Source organism: Terrapene carolina, unplaced genomic scaffold (genome assembly GCF_002925995.2).
Source record: "Terrapene carolina triunguis isolate 2854851 unplaced genomic scaffold, T_m_triunguis-2.0 Scaffold131, whole genome shotgun sequence".
In the NCBI taxonomy this organism is placed as follows: Eukaryota; Metazoa; Chordata; order Testudines; family Emydidae; genus Terrapene; species Terrapene triunguis.
In genome coordinates this window covers 2,816,468-2,844,314 of record NW_020664482.1, presented here as the reverse complement: position 1 = coordinate 2,844,314, position 27,847 = coordinate 2,816,468, and the positions used below count along the sequence as shown (strand labels likewise).

At 39.8% G+C, this 27,847-nt stretch overlaps 1 protein-coding gene across 2 annotated transcripts in view; it reads right to left on the bottom strand.

The window, feature by feature from the left end:
• Positions 1-505: 505 nt before the first annotated feature.
• The window catches only part of STK26 (serine/threonine kinase 26), a 58,606-nt gene continuing 31,264 nt past the window's right edge, over positions 506-27,847 (bottom strand). The window contains exons 3-12 of one of the 2 annotated variants that reach the window (XM_026653078.2): positions 22,075-22,305; positions 13,729-13,785; positions 11,824-11,932; positions 11,569-11,726; positions 6,211-6,396; positions 5,437-5,585; positions 4,665-4,758; positions 4,088-4,150; positions 3,864-4,000; positions 506-2,415 (exon numbers count right to left, since the gene is read on the bottom strand). In XM_026653078.2, the coding sequence (XP_026508863.1) occupies positions 2,391-2,415; positions 3,864-4,000; positions 4,088-4,150; positions 4,665-4,758; positions 5,437-5,585; positions 6,211-6,396; positions 11,569-11,726; positions 11,824-11,932; positions 13,729-13,785; positions 22,075-22,305 (1,209 nt within the window). In that variant the 3' untranslated portion in view covers positions 506-2,390. Of the gene's footprint in view, positions 2,416-3,859; positions 4,001-4,087; positions 4,151-4,664; positions 4,759-5,436; positions 5,586-6,210; positions 6,397-11,568; positions 11,727-11,823; positions 11,933-13,728; positions 13,786-22,074; positions 22,306-27,847 lie in introns of those variants that run through there. The other variant, XM_026653079.2, reaches the window with a different exon arrangement.

Genomic DNA, 27,847 nt, shown 5'->3' with positions numbered 1-27,847 from the left:
AGCCCAAATAAGAGAATATCTGGGGAAAGTGACAATGGAATTAAAAATACCAGGTTTTGAATTCAGAGAAATGACTATGTAGTAGTTTAGTGAGATTTTTGGTGATGAGTACAAAATCGAAGTTAACTGTGGCACCATGCTTTCTGTACCTTGAATCTAAAATATGAGTTCACAGTGAAATTTTGACGTTCTGAAGTGTCTACAACTCTGTCAAAGGTACCATGTAGATGTCTGCATGCACACGTATTGACAGATTATGCTTCAAGAATGAGATCAAACTGAATACTGGAGTTGCTCCACATGTCTAGCATTCCATGCTGTCTAAATTCCAATAGGTGTTCTTTGGACAAGGACAGCATGGGAAAAAACACCATTTTCTAAAGTAACATGCAACTCTTTGCAAGGAGCACTTTTGTTTAAATAGAAACACTTAAAACTTGGAAACCGTAAAACAATATTTTGCACATTTAACTAAATCCAAAATAAAATGCACAACAAAGCAGGGTCATGAAAGTTTACAGAACTTAAATATTTATTTTTAAACCATTTTAAACCCCAAAACATTGAAATAAGCTACATCTATAAACAGATTTACAGGACTAACAACTACATAAGCTAGAGGAGAACTACAATTTGTATCTGTGATGCAGTTATTTTGTAAAGCCTCAGATCAACTGTATATACAACTTTTGCTGCTTTTACACTTATAAAAATATTTATTTAATCCATAACATTATTGTTTTCAAAACTATTTCCAGACTTTTTTCTCAGATATAAATTCTAATTGAGTTTCAGTTCTATAGCAGATGAAAAGTTTTAAACAGAAACATTTCTTTAAAATTAAAACAAGGAGTTAAAAGTAATTTTTACAGTGTAGGCACACCTTGGCATGTCTAACCACCATCTCTCACGAGTGTCCTTTATATAAAAACGATGTCATGGCAACTTTTGACTAAAAATGCAGTATTTGTTTGCACACCATTACTTTTCCAATATTTGGCAGATATATTTCAGATTTCTTTAAAATGACTTTTGTGCAAAAACAAAATGTGCAGGAACCATAAAATAAACACATCCAGCCTTTATCAAAAATAAATTTACACCAACAGTTCCACAGCTAAGTACTGAAATACAATCCCAGTTCAAAACTTCAGCATAATATACATACTGGGTTGAAAAGAAAAAAGGATATTGCCCATCTAGCAGTACCATAAATATATAACTGAAAGCAATTTTATAGTCTTACCTACTTTAGGGAAAAAAATCATTTTGTACTGCACCGTACTACCTTTTTGTGAAAGAATATCTATAACTCAATTATTTGCATATTAACTGGTAAATACATATTTAAAATACACTTTCAGAAAATTATAAACAAGTGATGTTGATGTACTGCATTTAATGTACTTTAAGAACAGAAGTGTATAAATATTTTACAGGAAAACACCACCACCACACAAAACGCTGGTGTTATACGGATACCTGCTTGTGAGGTATTTATCACATGACACCCGACTTCTCTCTGGCTACCTCCCACCCAAGCATACAATGCGCTGTTTTTATACTCAAAAGAAAAATTTAAATTAAATTGGACTTCAATTTCTGTCCATTATTGCCAAAGGCCCTCCCCCCCACCCTGCATCTGTATTGCTTTAAATTTCCTACCATGATGAATAAGATTTAATTACTACTTCTAAATCTGTTCTAAAAGGTAATACATCTACTGTACATCAGGATATACCTGCTGCTACATATCACCTGCAAACTACGGACATATTGCTCTCAAATGTGTATAATCATAGAGCTGCCTACAATACTGTACCAATTTAGAAGTATAATAGATATTGTTGCAGGTTTAGTTTCAGGGTATGATAAAACTATGGTGATCGAAGCAGGTGCTCCAGCAACACCCTACCCACTACGTTACATGTTTTGAATATGCTTGTGAAAAAAAAAGCTATTTCTGAAGCTTGTTAGTGATTTACAAAAAAGTTAACTTATGAATACAAAAGACCTGTACGTTCCCATCAATGTACAGTAACAAAAGAGCATCAAAACATACTGTACTTGCACTTCCTAGTAACTAAAGTAATGGCCACATCTAAAAGCAAAACTGCACCTCAACATTTATCTGATTAAACAGATGAAACTACAATATTAAAAGTTGTTCTTTACAAAATAATTTCCTGAAAATATAAAACCATGTACACCATCACAAAATAGTTAAGTAGGTTCTTCCAAATCCTTGATCATCGTCATCATCATCATCAACACGTTGCAAAGATCCAAAAGGCACAAGGAGCTCATGAGCTAAGCACTGCCAAGCTTGAAGTAGTTTTGGTGGGTTTCACTGGGTCCATATGAAACAGCAGTCATTTATGGGAAGTTTCTTAGGATGAGTCATTAACAGAAAACCTATACATAAAAATACACAAGTAAGAACTGTATTCACTTTATTCCAACTTGGTACACAGCTCATGAATTAACCACACTTCAGTCTATAAAGCTACTAAACAAGTAAGTGCATTAATCTTATCTCGCATATGTTAGCTCTTAACCGGACTGCCTACACAGATGTGAAAAAAAACCAAGGGGCAATGTTTCTGACAGAAGACCCTTGAAATAACATGCAATGATTTTTTTTTAATTAGTCAAGGGTTTATCTGCTCCCCTGTTTAGGTTTATAAATGTCTCTTCAACAAGGAATTACAGGAACTGTCTACATTAAAACTGCAGGATAAATAAAGAACAAAGAATAATTGTTTTTACCATTAATTTTTCATTTACAGTAGTTACAAGTAACACTTCAGGTTACTTGTAACTACAATAGCTAAAAGGTTTTCTAGAAAGAAATGAAGTTCTCAAATAGATTCTCCCTTTATTCTGCCACTGTTGCTCATGCTGAGAAGACTCTCTCTGTTGATCTCAATGAGATTATTTGCATAGAGAGGTGCTCAGCATGTAAAGATGGCAGATAAAGGGAATAAACAGTCATTTTTACTGCAGTCTAGGGATTACATATAATGCAGTATGTCTAACAAATGATATGAAACTGGATAAGAAAACACACTTGACCCAACTTCTATGATTCCACCTTAAACAAAGTGATCATAAATGTTTTTGATTACTCTCAGTCTGTTAAAATAGCAATAATGTTTCAACATATAGATGCTACTGTCTTATACTGTATTGGGTTACACAGAAATCAATGGGGACATAGCATCTTCACAAAGCCCTCAGGCTACAGATGTGGCTTTTCTTGAAATTCTGTACATGTTTTGTTAACATAAAAACTGTTGAAAATCACCAGTTATTATCGGTCACTTGCATCCTCCTGGAAGATTTTATGTAGCTTGACCAAACAACAACTGATCACAAACGTTCTAAAAAGATAGACACTGTTGCCTCTGTATAGCAACCAGCTACAATAGGGTGATTAGGGGAGTGAACCAAACTGGCTGTGGTCTCCCCAACTAGCCTCCACACCCAGCAAACAGCATCAATGGCCAAATCCTCCCCTAGGGGGCACCACATGGGGTAGAAGTTTCTCCAGCTCATGGGGCAGAGGACTCGGGGAGGTGGAAGGCAAACCAAGTCAGGTACCCTCTTACCCACATGCATATGATAAAATCTAACTACATGATGGCATAAGATTATTTCCACAGCTCACTAGCCTCATTCAGGACATAGGATGGACGCACAACGGGGCAGAATTAAGATTGCCTGGGTAATTATAACATTGGCATTTCCTAATCTGAGAGCAGACCTTTGCAACCTAAGTAACATTTTTAACATAGTTTATGTACAATATATATATTTTTAAACACACACACCCCCTCGCACCCCACAAAAAAACAACTTACTTCTGAAATTTCTCCATAAGTTTCTTCACCATCTTATCTGTGATCCCTGGACATGTAGATTCTGCCATAGTGATGCTCTTCTCAAGTTCTTCAATTGCTTTCTTCCTGCTAGCATTATTTATGTCCTGCTGTTTAAGCTGAGTGAAAGACCAACACAGCTGTACCTTAAAGATTTATAAAATGCTTGTGCAAATTTTAAAGAGAGCTTTGAATTAACGACTTACCTCAGCAAACACAGGTGTGATTATCATAGTTAAACAACTCAGGGTTTTCACAAGGTCTTGATCCTAAAAGTTAGCAAACATATATATGTAATATAATATATATGTATATATAAAAGCAATCATATTTATGCTTGTATCATCATTTTAAAAGACTTGATATTTAACAGAACCTTTGCAACACATCACAAAGACATACTTTACTTCAACAAATCTAGTGCGGTTTGGAAATAAACGCTTGATGATATTTCTGAAGCAATGCCACTTTATATTATGGTTCATTTCTCTGTCAGATTAATTCTATGTAATTCTTTAAAATTAAGATAATCTATAGACAGACATTGTGCCATGAACGCTCTACCACTAAGCTGCCATGGACACTGGACTTCACCATTAATTAGTTTTGGGGTTTTACTAGAAGATATTTTTGTGCTATTTTATGAAAAATAAAAATAAGGATTGAAGCCAAAAGTCAACAAACTATTTTGAGTTTAACTGGCTACCAGTTACTAAATATCCCATTCCTTACAACAGCTTCCAATCAGCACTAAGAATGAAAAGCTCTTCCGATTGTACATACTGTTCCATTCTGCAGTTTCTTTGCATCTGGCTTCTTTCGAACTGTAGTAAAACTCCACTCAGGATGAGAATTGTTCTCCTTGTTGCTGGACTCCCTAAAGAAAATCACAAGGATACCTTCTACAATGATAGTGGTCAAAAACACAAACTTTACTAGCACAGGTAACGAGCATGCAAATGAAACTGCATGGTTAATTTCATCTGCCTTAAAAATTCATGTCTATTGAACCTTTATTGTTAAATAAATTAAGTGAACTTTACAAGATCTTGTCGTTTTAACTCATCTCTCCCTAACATGTTTTTCCCTCTCGTGTCACAACTCAAACTGAAAGCTCTTTGGGGCAAGGGACATTATCTTATGTGGCCCAATGAATGTGGTTACAGTTACATGAGACAATGATTTGATGTCCAGGAAATGGAAGAGTTTAACCCTGGGGGCTCTCCTGAGCAGAACGTGCTACCTGTACCAAACTGTTTGGTACTTAGGTAGCAAGGGCAAAGAGTACACTAGGGGCAAGCCAAAGACATGACATGCTTGTCACAGAAGCAGAACTGGAATTTAAGTCCACAGAGATTGGAAGGCTAGTACACAAGCACACCACATTATAGGCTCTAGTTGGAGAACAGAGACCCATGCAAGGCTGCTGCTAATGCATGAGCTAGAGAATGATTATAGCATAGCACAACAAGAGCAGTGAGCTATAACTCAAAACACAAATGAAACACTACTGCATTAGTAATGTTCAGAAAAGCCATACTAAAAACACACTTACGAATCAGAACCATCCGAATCCGATTCATCACTACTGTGCCCTTCTGCCTTCCATCTCTTAAATCTGTCAATAAGTTCTGTCAGATAAGAAGTCTTCTTGGCATTTTTCAGAATGAATTTGTGTTTCAGGAGTTCCTTTGCAGTCGGGCGCTATAAAACACACAAAGATATTTATGTTTATCCTACATAAAGTTGCTGTGATTTTAAATGCTATTTAAAAACATCTCTTCCTTGGCCCAGTCCCAGAATCGAACATCCATATAGTAACAGCAGCTTTTAAGAAGCCAACACAACCTACATTTATAATCCTCTAAGAATATGATCACCCCATACAGCAGCTACAGAATTGATCAATTAGTGATTTCTGTATTAGATAACAGACACCTAGACAAAGCTGACTGATGATACTTCTCCAATTCAATGAAGTTTGTAACCAGAATAAATATAATATTTAAGTGCAAGTCTTGCTGGGGTATTATTCAAGGTTGGCCCACGCTTCCTCCTCTCCAGAGATACTGCATTATACTACTTCTTTCTGTGCTTTAGAAAGCTGTCTCTGGAGCCCATCATCACTTTCTTTAATCATCTCGACACCTTTACATGGGGAGGAGGAGGAGTAAGGTTTAAGTAGCGACAAGCTACTCCACTCCCTCTTGCAATAGAGAAGCATACAAAGTCACAGACTCTCACGTTACACCCACCACCTATATAGTATATTTCACAGTCAAAGATCTTTGCAAGCATTAAGACAGACACAGATGAGAAATATACTCACAAATGTTGGGTCCTTATTCAGACATGCATCAATAAATTCTTTAAAAGGTTTGCTGAATTCTCCTAATAGAGTTGGAGGATTGTTTTTTGGAATAAGAAACAGAACTCTCATCGGATGCATGTCAGAGTTGGGTGGCTCTCCTTTGGCTAGTTCAATAGCAGTGATTCCCAAAGACCAAATGTCAGCCTGGGGGAATGAAATAGTTTTATTCTCACTGAATGCAAAGCCGAAGCCTGAGGTGTCACCCATTATTTGAATTCTATACTCAAGCCAACAGAAAATAAGAGTTCTGTAAGAGCTCCTGACAGCGCAATAATTATATACATCATTTTAAACATGCTTACTGTACACATATTTTATACACTGTTAACATAGCATAAAGGTGATGAATATAAAAAACACAAGGGTCAGGAAATTTATGCTGAAAGTGGTAAAGTTTCCAAAAAATCCTAATTGACCCAGGAGCTTAAGTCGATTTAGGTGCTTTTGAAAGAAGTTACCCAGCATCACTCTCCCTTCCACAGTGCAAGTGACATATGTTTGAGCACCAGAGACATACTTAGATGCATTCTGTATGTGCTTTTGAAGAGAAATAGTATTTCTGAGAACCTTTCATTTAAAAATTGTTTGGTTTTAAGAAAGATAACTTTGTATTCTTAACGTTAGTTTTTGAAGAACACTAGTATTCAATATTTCCCCACCAACTCTACCCCCCCTCCTCCGGACCAAAAAAAGAGGCTCAGAGGTCAGTCATAACCCAATATGGGAGAAAATAAGTAACCCATCAATGAATCTTCATTAATTACTCTTTCCTACCTGACTGATTATTTCAGAAATTAATTAGGAAAATACAAACATTCTAGGTAGGTCTGAAACACCAGACTTCTCAAAAATTTGAGACATGTAACTATTGGAAGTGTCTCTTTAGAGTAGAACTAAAGGGAAAAGTGCCAGGTAATGGTTACAAAACTTACAATACTCACCAGTAGCCACAGTAAGTCAGATGTCAGGCATGTATATACCTTTGTATTTAAATGTGTTTGTTCAGAATTAATCATCTTTCCCACTTCAGATATTTTCCCCTTATGATACAATATTAGTTTTCACACTTGGCAATCTACTGTGCAAGTAACAATGAAGGAGAAGAACCACCACCATGAGGAAACTTTAAAGTTACAAATGGCTCTGTAGTGGTCACCCCGCTCCTGCCCGGAGGGGTTAAAAGCAGCCCTGGGGAGGGCTGTGGCTGGGGAAAGGCTGACTGGGGAACCAGCCTCGGCTGGGGCCACGCCCCAATCAGGGCCCAGCTGGCCCTTATAAGAGGGCAGTGGGCCAGAAGCAAGCAGTCTCTCTCTAGCTTGCTGAGGGAGAAGGGCCTGGCTGCTGGGGAGCTGAACAGAGTACCTAAAGTGGAGCAGGGCCGGGGGAAGGCTAGAGGAGCTGGGGAACTCCAGCCTGGAAACTCCCCAGGCTGCAGGCTTTGTTAAAGGCTCAGAAGGGTACTGGGGCTGCAGAGGGGCAGCAGGTCCAAACCTCCCTTGCTGGTGATGAGTGGCATTTACACTGCAGTCTGCCCCAGTGAACGGGGGCTAGATCAAGACTGGGCAGTAGCCATAGTCTGAGGCGAGGTGGGGATAGGGGGTTGGGGGTTCCTTGGGGAGGGGAGACCCAGATTTGTGGGGGTACTGCCAGGGGGCAGACCCTGGGCCTAAGAGGGGCACCGGGGTCCAGGAAGGACTCGGGCCCAGTGGCAAGTGGGACACTGGCCTGCAGAGGGCGCTCCGGAGGCTGGAAACGCTAATTCTCTGGACGACCAGTAGGAGGCGCTGCAGGGGTGAGTCCCGCCCCATGACAGGCTCCTGCACTGATCAACAATATTTAGCATGTTTTACATATTAAGCCTCCAACTATAATATAAAAGGGATATTCTGATTACTTGATAATAGGGAATCCTCAAGTGTTTCAAATACAAAAAGTCAACATGTTATTTTCTAAGGTAACAAAGCCTTTTAAAAAAAGTTGAGTTACAGTTGCTCTCTAACAACAGTGTTTATTACAAGTTATAAGATCATATCACAACGATCATCTTCTGGGTGAAGTGTAAGCAGAGTCACTTGCAAAGCTATAAAGTATCTTTCACTAAAACAATCACACTTGAAGAAACTAAAGAAAGAGGATGTATGGAAGATTATCCTGGAAAGCCAAGGCCATAAATTACTTGTGCAAAGAGTGAGACAAAGAGGATGTGGAATCATGGGAGAGATGGAAAGGAGGACTGAGGGGAAAAAAAAAAGACAACACCAACCTGCCATGGGGGGAGAGTAGCTTTTAAACAGGCTCAGCTGTTTTTGATCACTGTGTATGTACAGGGTGTGCCCATCCCAGATAGCAAGTCGACAAACACAGGAGTAGTGCAACTGCACACATTCAGTAGAGAAGTTATAACTCCAGCCATTCCATTTACTAGAACAGGGTTACATATTTTCTGTCTCTCTATAGCCTCCCTTTCCATTCACAAGTAATTCTGCTGCTATATTAAATCTGAATATAAAACTAGTTTGTGACATTTCAACAACAGACAACCAACAAGGGGCTCCACTGTAATTTTGAGAAGCGGGAACTGTAAAATAATCTACTATAGAGAGCAGATTTATTTCATTATATCATCTGTCATTTTGAGGGGTTACTTCAATCTAGCAGCCAAAGCATTAGTCTGGTAACCAAAATGAAACCCTCTGATGGAAGCCTTGAAATTTTCCTAGGAAAAGAATTGTAGTCCATGACCGTTCTCTTACACTCTAGATTCAATGCAATTCAATTGCATATTTATGCCTCTTGTTGGTCAATCAGGAGAAGTTAAGGAGACGAAGAAAACCAAAACCATCCTCCTTGCTCTTGTCCAGATGTATTTCTATTAAGTCTCAATGTCTTTGGAAAGAGTCTCCATCAGAATGCAGATGTACTCAGTATAACTATCCATAATTCCTAGGAGTTTTTGGTAGACTCCCATTAAAAGTGGATTTGTATCTTCGTATCTCAGGGAAACCAGCAGTATCCATAATAAGAATCTTCATATATAAATGTTAGTATTTCAGAGGTTTTCAGATTTCTCACTCTTCGTATTTTTTTTTAAAAGCCTGTGTCTCAACACAGCAGGGATTACAATACCAGCGGTCAGTCGGCACTAGCTATATCATCATGGGCTATACCAAAGTAGACTTCTCTACCTCCATCCATGGACACCATCACCCAAAATAGGTCCCACTGGTTGAGTGCACCTCCCCTCCCACAACTGGCAATTGTCACTGAGCAGAGGGTAGGGGTATTCTTACCACTCCTCTTGGCTCGGTTATCATCCAAGCTCATTTCCAGCACCTGTTGTCACCCCTCAGACCAACTGCCGACACGTGAGAATTAAACTTCCCCCGTGCTAATAAGCAGCAGAGAGGCTAGTGCCCAGAGCTATGGAACCTTCTGCCAACAGCTACATGAAAGGCAGTGGGATCATGACTACATCAACAGAGTTAGCAGCAACTGCCCTACTGCAATTAAAGTTACTTTCTTTTTCATATGCAGTCACTATATTAAAACCTTTGGCATCATATATGTCCTAAGGCAGTGGTTTTCAATCTATGGCCTGCAGACCCCCGGGAGTCTGCAGACTAGGGGTTTGTGAAAGGTTGTCGTTACCACAGAACAGTGACCTCTAGGGGTCCACAGACTGTGTCTAAGATTTCCAAAGGAGTCCCACACCTCCATTCAAAATTTTTTAGGGATCTGCAAATGAAAAAAGGTTGAAAACCACTGTCCTCAGGAGACCCTTTAAAAAACTTTACATTCAAAAATGTTTATAAAAATACTTTAGGTTTCTGCTTACATATTACTTCCCAGGCACAGCAATATAGACCACAGAACTATAGATAATAGAGACAGAAGAGCTCTATTAGGTCATCTAGTCAGTACTCATGGATATACACTTGTACTCTGGAAATTCCTGCAAAGACTGCAATACCTTTAGAAGCTAATGGAGCAGTAAATTCTCAGTCACCATTTTTCACTCTGCTCCTTTTGAAAAGCAGGTTCCCACTGGTCATTTTTTAATCTTTGAAAGTTTCCCTTCTGATTGCAATAGCAATAATAGAGCACGGAATGGAAACAAAAACATCTGGCACCTTGACAGTATCCTGGGGGGATTTGCTCCAAAGAAATTAATCTAAAATGACAATTTTCAGCTCACTTGGTGGCTTTTCAGGAACCCTACAGAGCTCTTGCACTTTTGCAGAGGTAGGACCGTGCTGTCTTTATTTATGCAGTATACAGAGTTTCCATGTGCTTTCTCTGACAATGTTATATAAGTTATTCACTGGCAAACTTTCCATACCCTTGTACGTCTATCACTCAAGCTACAACAAATGTGAATTAAATGCTTACACCAGGGGTGGGCAAACTACAGACCGGGGGCCACATCCGGCCTTTCAGACGTTTTAATCTGGCCCTCGAGCTCCCGCTGGGGAGCAGGGTCCGGGGCTTGCCCCACTCCTCATGTGCCGCGGCTCCGCATGGCTCTCGGAAGCAGAGGCACATCCCTGCTCCGGCTCCTATGCGTAGGGGCAACCAGGGGGCTCCGCATGTTGCCCCCAACCCAAGTGCCGCCCCCGTAGCTCCCATTGGCCGGGAACTGCAGCCAATGGGAGCTGCAGGGACAGTGCCTGTGCACGGGACAGCGTACAGAGCTGCCTGGCCGCGCCTCCACATAGGAGCCAGAGGGGGGACATGCAGCTGGTTCTGGGAGCTATCTGAGGTAAGCGCTGCCTGGAGCACGCACCCCTGACTCCCTCCCATGTGCCAACTCCCAGCCCTGACCCCCCCCACCCTCTGAACCCCTCGGTCCCCGCCCAGAGCACCCTCCTGCACCCCCAACCCCTCATCCCCAGCCCCACCCCCGAGCCCCCACCCTCCCCACACACCCCAACCCGCAGCCCCCTCCTACACCCTGAACTCCACATTTCTGGACCCACCCCAGAGCCCGCACCCCCAGTTGGAGCCCTCACCTCCTCCCACACCCCAACCTCCAATTTTGTGAGCATTCATGGCCCACCATACAATTTCCATACTCAGATGTGGCCCTCAGGCCAAAAAGTTTGCCCACCCCTGGCTTACACAAACACCTACTTGTCATTATGGTGTGTGGCAATAAAATTAAAAAGTCAGTCACATGATTATTACAGTTCTATAGTAAAATATAAAATGAATAAACTATTTGTAATTTACATACAATTCAAAACTCAAAAGCAGAAGTCAAACTAATTTCTTCTGAAGCTGCAGTGATAAGAGAACTATTTCTCTAGTAATACTTACTTTTGAGTCATAAGCCGACTGCTGTATAACTTCAGGGGCCATCCAAAATGGTGTGCCTACAAAGGTATTCCTCTTAATTTGTGTATCCGTCAGCTGCCCAGCAACTCCAAAATCAGCAAGTTTAACATCTCCTTGCTCTGACAACAACACATTGGCAGCTGGAGGGAAGGGAAAAGAGGTGAAGTAAAATGTAGTTTATCACACTGCTGCTATTACTTTAAAAGAAATTAAGTTAATATTTAAAGTTTTATGCACCTTTTATATCCCTGTGAATTTTCTTCTCCGAGTGTAGGTAGTCTAGACCTTTCAAGATTTCCTTTAGCATAGTAGCAATCTGGAATTCATCAAATGGACCAGCCCGTAGCTTTAGAGGGAAACATTACAATTAAAACAATACTCCCTATCTTATCCTTAATCCCTGCCTTGTCATTTATTAAAATGTAGCTACCGTATGTTTGAAACTTCAACTTTTTTGCTATAAAAAGTTTCTTTAACAGAATGCACAAAATGAAAAGATTCACTGTATGTGTCGATTAAAAATACTGGGTCACAGCTACTGCAGGAGTGGATCCTAGCAGTTTTAGTAATGCTCACAGTAATACTGCTATATAACTTAAGGAATGTTTCAATGGTAAAAGGGTAAACAGTATACAAGACTCTCCCCACCCAGCCATGTACTACACTGAAAACTGGAGTTAACTGCAAAAGTTCCTGGTTTCTGCAGCACTTATAAACTAGAAATTCTGCACCTCAAAGAAACTGAGGTTTTACCTTTTACAATTCACTTAACCATGAAAAACTAATACAAATAGTACACTCTTTGCATTATTTATTTTGATATCAATTCCATTAATTTCATTGTCCCAATGTTTTTAATTTGTTGCAGATTTTTTACATCACCATATTGTAGAAAAGGTTGTAGAGAGTAAGTGGAGATATTGCCAGTTGGGAAAGCGAGGGCTGTTTCATGATTTCTGCAGATTCCACAAACAATGCATCCATGTACACCTGGCTCACTCTTTTGAAAGATTTCTCAACCCACCACAATGGCTAAAAGGAATTTTTTTTTTTTTGAGTTAATAAAGAGCTTAGTTCCAGAGCGCCTGACAATTGTTCACTGACACTTTCACTATGTTTTTTTGTTCCAGCTGTTGAGTTATTACCTCAGAATTCCATAAACAAGTTTAAATCAAGTCATAGGAACAACTTGTAAAAAAAGTTAAGCACACGCACACTTTGTAATGAACATATGGGAAAAAAATCATCTATGGTACTACAGAATTGGTCCTCAAATTCCAGAAGCGAAGAAACAGAAGCACTGTGGCTCTATTATCTTACAGGAAAGGGCAGGTCTTCTCAAGTTTGCAGCTGAGGGACGGCTCTACTGGGGAAACCACACATTACCACACAGAGGATTGTGCTCTTCTAGCACCCCCTAAGCTGCTTCTTTCATGAATGCTACATCTCTCTTAAGAAAAAGGCACTTTGTATGTTTAAATTTAAACTGTTGAAAATAGAAAACCCAACTCAGTTGTACCTTTAATATTAACTGCACTCTATGTGCACACAACATTCCCAAGACCCACTGCAAGAGAAACAGTTTATGTACTCCAGTGTCATAAATAGTCTGCTTTGAAAGAAGGAAGCAAGGATAAATTTTTTCCTAATAAAACCAAATTTTTAAAAAAAATGATATGGTAAGTTAGGAAACTTTACACCATTTCTCAGCATTTAGAAACAGTGAAATAACAAACCTTCATGCAAACTCATTGAGTAGGAAAAGTTGTTTAGCATAACCAGGGCACATATTCACACTTTTAGGAATGTCATACAGCAGGACTAAAACAACATTAACTACCTCCAGAGTCCAAACTTCATAAGAAGATATACAAATGCACAACGGAATAAACATAAAACCTGACTGCTGGCAAAAAGAACGAGAGTGGATATGAACCCAAAGATGAGCACGAACAGCCAACATCTAAATAATCTTTAGTTAAAGACATTTTTCTTCACTAGAACACCGCTCTGGAATTGAGATTACTTTTTCCAACAGGGACCACACTCTTCAAGTATTATTATGTTCCTCTGCTTAATAAGAAAAATAGTTTAAGTGCTACTTTAAGAAGCCAACAAGCTGCACTAAATTATAATACTTACAAGATCTAAAGCTGATCCTCCACCCAAGTATTCCATTATTATCCATAACTTTGTGCCCTATAAATAAAGAAATATGGTGAGAGACTAGGCACATAAAATGGTTTGAACGTTGTAAAGAATTATTTTTACTGCACTGGAAAACACGATCACTTATTTCAAGGTACTATTAACGCAGTGTACCTAAATAACAGACCCCTCCCCAAATGCAACAGTCCAGTAACTATAAATTTATTCTTCATTATATTTGGCAAGAGACACTAACAGGCAGCAGCATTTCCTCCAAGAATGCTCAGGCTACCAAAGACAATTAATTTAATTTCTATTTCTGAGCACAATAATAACTTTTCATATTTTATATCTACGGTGCTATTAGATGAAGCAATATGGTTTAACAAACAGGAAAATACTTTTAAAAATTTTTTTCAGCACCACCAGAATTAAGCGAAAATATCCCCTTCTTTTCAGTTCTAGGTTTTTGCACTAAAAATTAGTAACATGAAAATAAAAAGACCACACACTTTTTCAGCACACACCTGAATGAAATTTATTGAAATATATCACTTGAGTCAAAAACTACATACTGAATTGTAAGGAATTACAAAGGTTGAGAATTTTTGCGACTCTGACATGGTTACTGTCATTCAAATTAGATTCAGTGTGTTTTTTTTAATCCATTCAGTCAGTACACTATACTAAGAATCCCTTTTGAGTCCTATATTCTGCATGACTCTCAAAAACCCTTTCCACAGAAGTTGAGAGATTGAACATGCCCTTGGAGATACTTGTAAACAGCAACAAGAAGAGGATGTAGCTGCCAGATTCAGGTACATCAGTAAGCTACAGACTAAACTGTTGCTTCAGATGTATCCAGTCATCTATAAAGCAAATCAGACAACTAAGTCCTCAGCAGCTAAGAATTATTGGTGCCATTTGAAATAGGCTCACCCGAAACAATTTTCTTGTGCATTACTTGGCTATTGCTGTATGGCTCATGTGCCCTCTGCTGTAGAAAAGAGCCTTCAACCAGTAGCTAAATAATGTACCTAAACTCTTTGAAGAAGAGCTCGTCTCTTCCTACACGTTTATATGGTACCTAGCACATCTGAGACATTCCCACAGTGAAGTCATTCTGGCACTGTGAAAGTGGCTCTACTACTGTAATGCAAAGCAGTCCTACATAATGTGGTACAGGAGAAGACTAATCCTGGACCTTAGACCAAAGCAAATTAATTGTTGTCTACATAAAGATAAAAGTCCATTCAGAGGTCAGATATGATAATATTAAGATGCACCTTTCATTTGTGCATTCTTGAGAACTTGCTTCTCAGCAACCAAGCAGACCTCACTAGCACCAGTTGAAGGCCCATTTCATCCTCAACTCCCAGTTCATAAATTTAGGTGAAAGCCTAGAAATTCTTGGCATTTAATCTGTTGAGATGTCCATGTATTACAGTACCAGCTCCTTCAGTACTGAGTAATCACTCTGAAGTTCCATGTACAGGAAGTCAGAAGTTCTTAAGACAATCATTTGTGGATGCGGAGGTAGCCCTTAGTCTGTAGTTTCAGAAGATGGTTGGTTCATACAGAGCAAGAATCTGATGTCAGATCTACTAATATACAACTGCAAACACATTTTATTCCATTTTTTCCTACACTTCCATGAAAAAAGGCTCAAGTGTTAAGACATGAGCAAAATCTATGGGCTGCAGTTCTTGTAAATATTGGGATGGTGAAGAAAGATACCCACTACATTCATTAGTAAGAAAACAACAAAAATAAGTCAATTTACAATATTACAGTCTGCTGTGTAAATCTCAAGCAATTCATTTACTAGCACTAGCCCAATACAGTTCCAGTTTATGATATCATTACCTTCAAAAGCCTTTCTATGCTCTATGTTGGCTTTTCCCTTACTCCATTTCCTGAAAATTTATAAAAACCTAAAGGAAACCCAACAAGCAAATAAAGGTGCAGTTTTTGAATGCACCATGTCCAGTTACTGAACAGGGTACATTTTGTTAAGACATACTGAATTTAAAAAAAAACCCAGCATTTATATTATGAGTCTATTCCAATATTATGAGATCAGCAGGGAAGGGCTCGCTAATTTTAGCACTATTCATAAAGCCCAACTTTGTAAGTTGGGAAAAAACTTGTAATGAACTCAAATTTCAGGCAAACACTGTGGTCTCACAGATATGTTTGGATGGCTTTTACTGTTATTTGAAAACACTGAATAGCGAAAATGAATAAGTGCTGTGTTTTTAAAATAATGTCGCAAAGAAATCACTACTATTCAGTATAACTGAGCATGTCTAATTTTCACCCAGGCATACGAGAATCCTTCTTTCCAGCTATTTTAGGCCAAGAAAATATATACATATAGAAAGCGCATGCATATGCACATGCTGTGGGGCAAGAGGCATGTCCTTGTATGTTCTTGTATTGCACCTAGTACAATGAGGCCTCAATTGTGACTGGAGTCTCTGGGTGCTCCTACAAGTGTAAATAATAATACTACAAATTAAACCAGTAATAACTGCAGATAACTTAGAGCTGGTCTTAGTCTCGAATAAAAATGAGTAAGTGTTGGCCATGATAGGAACTACAGAATCAAACATTTGATTTCTAGCTTCCAACACGAGGGTTGGTGGGGAGGAGAAACACCATCAAGCAAATATTTTATAATCATCTAGCTTCAGAGAAGATTTATATCTACAGGAGTCAGACTGAAAATAAGTGGAGGCACTGTCCCAAGCTTCGTCTCTGCTTGTATTGCTAAGAAGATGCTACATGAAGACTTGTAGCTCTTACAGGACTATTATCCCTCTTTCTTGCAGGCTTTGATTAGAAGTGATAGTTTATAATTTTGACATTTGAATGATCAGGCTTCAGGAAAAGCCTCACTGAGATGACAGACACCTCTCAGCTGTCTATTTTTCAGCTGTCTTCCTCTCAGGCAGCCTTCACTGCATTGCTTTACACTGTCCACTTTGGAAGGTTCTCGCTACAATCATAAGTGCTTGAATCTCTTTTTTTTTTTTTTATAATACAATGAAAGCTTAGATCTGCAGCCACCAGGGTAAAGTACTGGTTACCAGACAAATTCAACCCCTGTAATCTACTCTACACCATCATATAAAGGGCTAAAATTATATTACAAATTTAAAACTTATTACATGTAAAAACTTTGTTAATACAGCTGGGAGGCTGCACAATTAAGCATTCATGGATCAGAAAGTGAGAAAGTCGTTATGAAAGTGCACAACTTTTACTCTGCTTCTTCATTACAATGCAGTATTTGAGTAAATGATCTTAAGTCATCCTAGATACATTAGGGACAGTCTAATGATCTCGCTCATCATAGTTAGAGACTAGTTCAAACTTTCAAAGGACAATGAGGGCACCACTAAAAGTTTAATAAAAACAACTAGGATTTCAAATTGTTATGGTTAACTCAATAGCAACTAGAAGTTTTTCTCCATGTTTCAAGGAAAATTAATAAGTAACCATTCAAATGAAGACAACTGTTTCTACTTCAAAAATGTTGGGTTGTTTAAGGGTCTGCTCTTTTGTCACAATGTCTGGAAACTGGATTCAATTTCACCTCAAGAGTCACTAAGGAAGCAGATCTTATCTTGTACTCATAGTTTTAAAGACTAAAATGTCTAACAGTTAGACAAGTTTAAAAACAAGACAAGACGTACTCCTGGTGGTCATCTGTCCATACTTTCAGTTTGATATGCAAGCTGTAGACCGGGTGCAGCCCGTTAACTCAGTATAAGAGGAGCTTATAGAAAGAGTGTACGTAGCCCAGCAAAAGTTTAAAATACAGTAAGTCAAATCGTATGAATAAAGACACCCGTTTTTGTTTCAGTTTCTGCTCTGCAGCAGGAAGAGTCTGGAAAAACGTAATTGCAGCTAACAAGATAAAGCCAGCAGCGCAATCAGAGGCTGGGCCACTCCCTTCCTGCCAGTCACAAGTCTGGTTCTGCCTCCCGAGCTGCAAAAAAAGACACTGTAAAGGATCCAGTGCAGAAGAGAAGATGCCTGTTTCGAAAAGCTTAAAATCTAAGTACACGGAGGATGAGAGGTGAGAAGGATTAAAAAAAAAAAAAAAGATCCCCAATAGTTAGGTTTATTATAAAGCAATCACACAAGGTTGCAGGACAGAGGCAAAATTCTGTGTTCTCTGAGAAAAAGGGAACTCGTCTGCAGTTAGTTCTCTCACTGTTAATCCCAGTCGCCCAGACTCAATTCCCCCTTTTCTATAGGAATGGAAGTGACAGCAAGCCCATGAAGTGTTAGGACCCTTGCTTATGTCATTTGCAACATTTTTCGAATAGCATCTAGGGACCAAGACTTGGTCTGTATTACTGAACTAAGCTGAACCAGTTAAAGTGTGAATTAAGCCAGTTTAAATGCATCTACATTAGGAGTGTTCACTGCAGTTTTTAAAACACTTCAATTTCACTGGTGCAAGCTTTTTAATACAGACAAACCCCAACATACAAGGGACTTCTAATGTTAGCAGTTTTCACCTTTAGGAAGGAAAAAACACATTTTAAAATAGAAACCAGTTTAGATTACCATCTATTTCATAGGCATGACTTGAAGGAATGTGGATTGGCTAGAAAGACCCTACCCTCTATGGTTCTACTGGACATCCACGTATTCAGAACCTTCCCAGTCAGAGACTGGATACACTATGGCATTATTCTCTTTATTAGGGAACTCGAATAATGGTCAATTTCGTCTTATTTTTCTGGATTTAGAAGAAAACAGCAAGTGTGGGGGTAAGGGGAATTCGACCTTTTAGTTTAGTAAGAACACTAATATAGTGCTAAAGCTTAAGATCCAAAATAAAACTTCTGTTTCCAGGATTATTTCTGCTGATCTCTAAATACAAAATTAATACAGTTTTCATCAACACAGATTCTTGTGATAACATTATTTCAACGCTTTGGGTGAAATCCTTGCCTCATTGGCTTCCATGGTGCCAGTATATCACCCTTGTTGCAACAAGAGGTGTTAAAACATATTCACATTGCTTTAAGGTTTGTTTAGACCTTCACATACAAAATCCTTTTTAGTTTACAACCACAAGCATTTTACTATGTCTCATAGTTCCCCGGCATAGCTATCTAAAGCATCAGAAAAGCAGAATCTCATCAAGGTTTTTCTGGCACAACAGCCATTTTTGGAATAAGACAATGATCTGTGGCAGATACCAAGTCATTTAAAAAGATCAGTATGAAAATCTCGTTTCCTTCTAAAAACGCCTGTAATTACTAAAACTAAAAAGTAGCAAAAAATGTTTAATCCATTTGGCAACACTGTGCCCACTCTATGCCACTGCCAGTACTTTTCTTTCTCCCACTAAAAAGATCCCTGTAATTAGTAGTTGGGGACTAACAAAACCTTTAATTTTTTTCCCTAAACCAAGACATCATTTAAGGGGTCCTATCAGAGTTTTTCTTCTGAAATGTGTTAATTTTAAACAAAAATTGTATTGACGGAGTCCCTTTAAGGTAACAGTCTCTCTCTCACACATCTATAGATGTATTTACTCATCTAACTGCAGGGAGTAGTCAGCCCGTGAAGCCACTGATCATGCTAGTCAAGCTGGATGGGGAAAATCTTTGTTGATCCCATTCTTAAAGGGATTTTTCAAGAAGGAGCTAGGCATTAACCAAACTACAAAAAACCCTTCAGACAATATAGAGAAGTTTATTTTTTCCTGAAGAGAATTTAGGAAGTCTGAAAAGCAGCTATTAGGCTAGGATTAATCTTTAAAGACTTCAGAATTTACTGAGTCATTATAGTAATGGAAAACTGAAGGCACTCAAGCTGGAAAGGAAAATATTGCTGCAATAGTAGTTCTGTATTTGCCAGCAATTTTTGGAATAAAAATATTAAGCTAATTCCAGCCAAAAGTTTACAACTGCTAGAGCATTGAGGGAAAATCCTCCCCCCGCCCCCCTTTATACTACTGTGTGAAAAGAGGAAGATACTAAAGTGTGAAATATCAGAGGGGTAGCCGTGTTAGTCTGGATCTGTAAAAAGCGACAACGAGTCCTGTGGCACCTTATAGACCCATGCGTCTGACGAAGTGGGTATTCACCCATGAAAGCTCATGCTCCAATACATCTGTTAGTCTATAAGGTGCCACAGGACTCTTTGTTGCTTTTTAAAGTGTGAAAGACTTGAGTAACAATGCTTAGGACAAGTTTGAGTTAGACCCTTCAAGGCTACTTCAACAGTGATGGGTGTGTTTACATTTTTTTTTTTTTTTTAAAGCTCATGAATATAGAAGTATAAATCATATTTAGCTTTCCCAGATCTGGGGTATGTTTTTTCCCCTAATACCTACTTTTTAAAAAAATAGCATTAGTACAAAAAGATACATCTCTCCAAACTCTTTGTGTATTCATGGCTTACAAAACTAACTTTTTTTAAGTAAATTATTTCTATGTTTAGAGTTTGTGAAAACTATGCACCATGGAGAAATCTGACACAGGACTCAAAAGTAGAGTATTTTCACCAACACACTTATCTTTATCTGTTTGCTCTTCAGGGCAAACATCTGGCCTTCTGGGTGCCTAAAACTCAGAAGACTAAGTTTGGCAGATTCACGGCTGGATGACACTCAGGTAAGCATGGGGAAATAAGGAACTGGGGGCAGACTGCTACACCAGTACCCATAAAATTGCTCTAATGGGGGCTTTCCCAGCTGGATTCACAGGAAGTTGGGGGAAGAACCTGCTGCTGCTAAGACAATAGAGCATGAGTAGGCAAGCTCGGAGCCTTATTGCTATACACCAGTAATTACACCCTTTAAGAACAAGGCAGCTGAAGACAACCATACTGACGACGTGTATCCACTTCTGATGGGGGAAAACAAGCCCATGGAATAGGGAACAGCCAAGGAAACAACAAAGCCTCCATGGCTTTATCTTTGGGTCAAACTGAGCATCAGCTCCTTGGCGTACACGATTTTTAAAAGCCAAAGGCATTTAGTAGGCAAGTTAGATTAGGATGCTTTGGCAATTTAAACCAAAAGAAAAAACCTGAACACTACAGAAGAACTAGTTCTCCAAGTAACCTGCTCCTATATCAACGCTCTTAAAGAGACAGAGCTCATACAATAATGCAACGTCTCGAAGAAACCAGTTACTGTCTTTGGAACAATCTGAATTTCAAGAATGCCCTAAACATAGAGTCTGAGCTAACCTGCTGGCTTTACTAAAAAGAGCACTCCTTTAGAATGCTGCCAATGGCTTCAGTCTTAAAAATGACCTTGGTAACATTAAAAACAAAAACAAAAAAATCCCATTTCTGTCTAAAAATTTGTACCTATTATAGGTCACTAAGTAACGTTTAGTAAAACTGAAAAGTAAGCAGAAGAGAGATTTCCCTAACTTTCCTCTAGTTTGTTTATTTTGTGCATTTGACAGCACTTTGTGTATAGATAGTTCTGCTGTTTTGCTAATGGTCACTTCCTGTCTCACGCACTAGCTGAAAACAGCACCCATGCACTACTCACGTACACACTCTTCCTAAAACCTTGATTAGTATTTACCTGTAACAACAGAGCTTCTGTAGCATCAAAATTTTGCCTATGAGGGCATCTTTTCTTCGCAAGCACCAGACCAAATGAACAAGTGGCTTGGGGAGAGAAGGAACACATCTGAGAGAGCCCCTACAGGGCCATGGAACGTGAGACCCCTATATGGGGCAAAGAATCCCAGAGGCCAAGTGCAACAGTAGCAGCAGGAGAGATCCTCTGCCCAGCTCCCTTCACAGGACCCAGAATCCTGGCCTGGGTGAGATAGTAGCGATCTTCTGTCTCAAAGCCAACTCCTGCAGCAAGAGCAGCCAGGCAGAGAGACAAGTATATGGGGGGCGGGGGAGGGGGAGAGCATCACTCACTGGGAGATGCAGAGGAAGTGGGAAGGACCACAAGTTTCAGTGTTGTAGTGCTGCCTGCCAAGGTCGACGAAAGGGAAGACACCTGTAGACAACCCAAAGTTGTTGGGGGGCGGCAAGCCCCAGCACATTTTATTTTTTTTACTGTGGCTCTGAGACATTCCAAAAGACCCTTCAAAAAACATTGGCAGCAGGATCAGAAAACCTGAATAAAAGCACTGAAAGAAGACCCACAGCGGAATACTGATAAGGTGCTCTATCCACTGCCAGAAAACTTATTAGTCTTTTTTCCAAAAAAATTCAAGTTGACAGGACAGTGCTTCTTTAACTTTGAATTTTCTTAAATTGCGGCTTTCAAAACAATTAAAAGACAGGATAAGACTTTCCCAGTGAACTTGGAGCAATGGTATACATTACCTTTAAATATGATCCATAGTATTTTGTTACATAAGGACTATCACACTGACTTAAGACCGTTATCTCTTGCTGTATGTCCTCTATTTCATCTTCCGCTTCCTCAAGGTCTATGATTTTTATAGCAACCACTTGCTGCGTTCGATTATCAATTCCTTTAAAGACTTCACCAAATGAGCCTTTTCCAATGCGTTCTAATTTTGTGAACAGTTCTTCTGGGTCTGCTCTATAGTTCTAGAAAAAAAGAAAGGAAAGGAAAGATTGTAAACGAGTTGTTTTACTTATTGTCAAAGACTAACCCTCCTCATTCCCCAAAAAGCAGATCATCCACATTCCCCCCCACTAGCATTGGTAAAGTTATGTGGTATTGCTATGCATTAATACATTGTTATCAGAAAATTAAGCTCAACTTCTGTTGACCTACTAAATTACAGTATATCTTGTGCATTAAAGGCAAGGGCCTAATCATCTGCTCCTATAAGCAACAGACAGGAAGGAGCCAGCCAGGCAGGAAAATTAACCTCTGAATTTCCCCACAAAGCATCCCCTAAAGTGAAAGGAAGTGTTGGCACTATGTGAATTTCCAACTGTATAGTCATGCAACAGGCTGGGGAAAAAGTCTAGAAGTCCAGGGCAAGTAGAAGTGCTATCATCAATATCTGGGAAAATAAAAAGGGAACTGCCTTCAGGACAGTCTGCCACTGCAATGAACTTAAACAAGATCATGCCAATATATGGAACAAAGCACATCTGATGCAGGTAGGATGCATGGCCCAAGTGTATATGTTTCTAGCCTGATCAGGCTATTCTCTACTAGCTTCAAAGGGAACCAGGAACCAAAATCATCATCTCCAGTCTCAGACAGCAGGTAGCAGCAAAGGGGGAGGGATAGCTCAGTGGTTTGAGCATTGGCCTACTAAACCCAGGGTTGTGAGTTCAATCCTTGAGGGGGCCCACTTAGGGATCTGGGGCAAAAATCAGTACTTGGTCCTGCTAGTGAAGGCAGGGGGCTGGACTCGATGACCTTTCGAGGTCCCTTCCAGTTCTATGAGATAGGTATATCTCCATATATATTTATTTTTGACTAGACTAGTGCTACTTTGAATGATCACATCTAGATTTCACACAAGGTAGACCACAGCATTACAATGTATACTTGTCTTTGAGATAGTTATTTAGTCTTAGTTCCGAGTCTTTAAACTGGGTGCAAGAGTGACATTTTATATTACACTTGAGAACAAAACTAAACATACAACCAAGTCACAGACAAACTAAAAAAAAACCAAAAGTAGAAAGCCAGTACAATCACCAAAAACAGAATAAGAAGGATATCTTCAGATAGTCCCAACAACATTTCATTAAGTCAGAATAAGATCACAGTCCAAACACTGGGACAGCCATGTTTTCTTGTCAGTCAACCAAATCTGAAGCATTGGGTGCTTGTGGAAAAGTGACTGGAGACTTTTCTCCTAGCCAGCCATGCAAAACTACAGCAGGGCTTCAAGAGATAGTGCTGTGGTGACCAACAACTGCACTGTCTGTTGCTTCTCACATGCTGGAGGCCATTTGGGTGCTCCCATGCGTAGGTGTGACAGTCTTACAGAAAGCATTTAGATGTGGTTGTGAGGCAAAGCCTCTCTCTTTGGTGAACATAGAAATTGCCATAGTGGATCAAACCCAAGGCCTGTCTGTTATTATTTATTACCATAAAGCCTATACAGCCCTAGTCATGGACCAGGTCCCCACTGTGCTAGGAGCGGTACAAACACAGAACAAAGATAGATTGTAAACTCTTTGGAGCAGGAACTATAACATCTAGTCCAGCATCCTGTCTCTGATAGTGGCCAGCAACAGGTGCTTCAGAGGAAGGTGCAAAACCTGCAGTAGGCAGATGTTGTATAATCTGCCTCCCCACAAGAGGTCTCATCCTGGTCCCTAAGGGTATGTCTACACTGCAGCTGGGAGCAAGACTCCCAGCCTGGATAGACAGACTCATGCTAGCAAGACTCAAGTTGGCATGCTAAGAATAGCTGCAGATTTTGTGGCACCAGTGGAGGCTCAGAAGAGCCACCCAAGCTCAAGCCCACCCCAACCCCTTGGTCCGAGCCTGTGGGGCTAGCCAGAGCCTCTGCCAGTGCCACAACATCCACACAGTTATTTTCAGCTTGCTAGCGCAAGCCCCACTAACACAAGTCTGTCTACCTGGGTTGGGAAGCTCACCCCCAATGGCAGTGTGGACAGAAGCAATCTCTAACTACTAGGGTAAGCCTGAAAGCATGAGGTTTAAGGACAAAATTTTCAGAAGGGATACTAATAATGACAACTCTGGACATTCTTGATATCCCTATAAATGTTCAAACCTTTTTTGACCCTTGCTACATTCTTGGTACACTTCCTATGGCAGTGATTTCCACAGTCCAATTTTTCACACAATGCATATTTCTTTCTTATCAGTTATCAGATTACTATAATATGGAGACTAAGGAATCCATGAAAAGGAGAAAGGAGGCCCCATTTACTCCCATTCAAAACCTCTCTGGATGTTAATAAGGCCATCCTCTGTTGCAGAAGACACACTAAACCAGAGACCAAGCACTAAGGTGTCAATGGGTAAAATGCTCTGGACAAGCTTCCCATTGAGCCGCTGCCTTAGTTTTCTTCCACACTCCTCACTTTTTACCCCTTTTACTTGGTACATCAAATCACCATCCTCCTCTGATTCACATCCCTCCTGAAAAACTCACTTCTTCAAAGCCTGTCAGCACTAATCCAGGACTGAAAATACAGGTGAATCTAAAATTTACAAAGAGATAAAACTGGAGCATGTAAAAATGCATTTCCATTTAGATATAAATTCTGATAGCATCAAAAAGGAGTTTAGCTCTATATTAGATTTAAAAAGCAAATTGCAAGCAGCAGATTTTATAGGGTGACCAGACAGCAAGTGTGAAAAATCGGGATGGGGTGGGGGGTAATAGGAGCCTATATAAGAAAAAGACCCAAAATTTGTGATTGTTCCTATAAAATCAGGACATCTGGTCACCCTAAGATTTTATCTCCCACTTGGACCAGCTGCAGCCTTATTTCGTATACCCGTATCTTTTCCACCCTCTTATTATTCCACGGTTTTCTGTCCTTTGTGTCCAAGTTTAGGCTGCAAGTTCCACAGGGCCAGGACATCCTCACTATATCTGCCTGTAAAATCCCATGCACTCATCTATTGCTACATGGAATAGGAAGTCCTGTAGTCTGCCTCTTAAATTGGGTTGGTGGTGGTGGTTTGTCTACATGCATATTTCTGTTAGAAATATGGGCTCTCATGCAGGTTTCACAAAGATTTCAGCTCCTTTAATGTGACTAAGACACGCCGCATTTCTAAAACTCTGTACGGGACCTGTTACTAGGTTGCCACAAAGTATAAGCCAGTATTATCAGTGTAGCCAACTTAGGAAAAGGCTTTAAGTGGCATGTCAGGAACGCTATTTCAAGGACTGCCTTCAGGGCTTCCCATGAGCCACAGTGAAAGTTGTCTGAATATTATTTTTGTTATAATCTGAACCTAAGATAGATATCGTGAGGGAGGAGGAAGTCCAGGCGTTTGAGTAAAGGAATATTTGGTGGATGAAAATGGGTTCAGCGCTTATTCTGAGATTTCAGGGAAGTCCTGTGCTGCTGAAGAGGCATATAAACCGGTTTCCCTATTCTGATGAGAATTGTTCTTTGTCTCCCCCTGCTGGACACAATTATTTGGTCTTGTCATGATGGTAAAACACTGAGTGAAACATAATAACTAGGTCTATATTTCTTTTTAAAAGTACTTGATTAAAATTTCTCTTTTTGGTACTTTCAAGTAAATATGGTGACAGTCAGGAACAACTGATGGTATTCTAGTTGACTGACAGATTTAACCCAGTGATTACCAGGTGTTTTTTTGTAGAGACCCGCTTTGAGTGCACTAGTGTAGTGTACTCAGTCTGCCCAATTTCCTACAAACTGAGACTGGTGACATGAGAAATGAACTACATTTTATTTTTAACTAAGAAACTGGAACAAGAACACATTAGCTTCCCAGGTGTTGTATTTTGTTTTTTTGTTATAGTTTCCCACCCAATCCATCAAAAAAATTTCTCCTTCCCTTAACTCTCTTCACCTGTTTTCCAGATTGCAGCAGCACCACCACCACAAAGGGAGAAGGAGAGCCTCAGAAAGAAGTGTGCCAACAGCAGGAGCTGGGAGCCTCCTTCACCTGCTTAGCAGGAGGCAGAAACAGTAGTGGGAGGAACCCCCAAGCCACCTTCCACCCAGCCAGGAGGCAGATAGCTCCTGGTGAAGGTATTTCACTGTATGGCAAGCACTTCTAAGTGTCACAGTCCCTACCATCAGGGGTTTAGCTGTGTACACATGCAGCTTTGAGTCTAATGGATCGGATACCTTACATGAAACAAGCTGGGTTGTCCGCCTAGTACCCAGCAAGCAGGTGTGAATGAGTAAAAGCTACCTCAGATTCCAAGGATTAGGTGGTCATGAAGAATGAATTGCCTACTCATGCCTGGAAGTCAACATTCAAGGTCAAGGATGAGGCACAGTGGCAAGACAGAATAGGAAAACTTGTATTATATTTAGTCTGTGAATAAAAAAATCAATCAATTTTAACCTTGGACTTCTGCATCCAAGCAGGCAGTCTTATTTCACTTGACTATCACAATGCAAATGTTCTCTATTTTATAATTAAGGTTCCATTCATATTTCTATTTCCAGTGGGTTATGTCTAAGATACAAAAGATGTACGTTTTGCACAGGAATATCTGAAGTCTAGATTTCTGGGAAAGTCTCATCTGGTCACAAAATAGTGACACTCACTTGTTTTGTACTCTTGTAACTCAAAAAGACCGTCTCTGGCAGGGAATCAGTCTATAATGTAAATACTTTAGATATTTTGGAAGAAGAGAGCTGACACAGTAAGTTTTAGAACCTGAAAGAGAAAGGAAATAGCCTAGGCCTCAGAGCAGTTAGCAGAAGTTTTATTTCGCCCATGAGAGACTGACAGATAGCAAATCCTTTACAGCAGGAAAAGCCATTTTCCTAACTCCACCAGCTGGAAGGAGACATCAGCCAGTCTGGGCTGCCATAGGAGAACACAGAATTCAAGCAGAACTCTGGTGCACAATGTAATTATATACACATTTAAAAAAAATCATCTGATGCCCATTGGCCCAAGAACTAGAGTTGGGTCCATATTAGGGAAGTTGCTGAAAGATTTCCACCTGTGCAACTTCAGGTTCATCTAAACAGACAGCAGACAAACTCCTTCTATAATGAGGCAATCTTCACAAGTCACTTCACCTCTGTGCCTCCATTTTCCATCTGTAAAACAATGCTGACCCTCTTTTGTGATTGAGGGATGTAAAACTCTATATAAATATTACCAGCTCCTTAGTTCACATCTGAGTCTTGTCTGGGTTGAGTCCATCAGATAACCTACGCCATCCATAACGGAGTTGCAATCACACACTAAGAGCCCCAGTCTTGCATTATGATCCACACAGGTGAAGCAATGAGGTGAATGGAGCTCACCAGTGCTCCCCCTAAGGCATTCAAACGGCAGAACCTGACAAAATGGAGACAGAGCTGGGGTCACCTGGACATTGGAGGCAATGCAGTAGAATGTGTCTACTATCTCAGTGACCTGACAAACACAGAGCATGAGAGAATCAACACAGAAGCTTGATCACTCAATACTAAGAAGCTCTGTATCACAGACAAGTTTAACACCAGA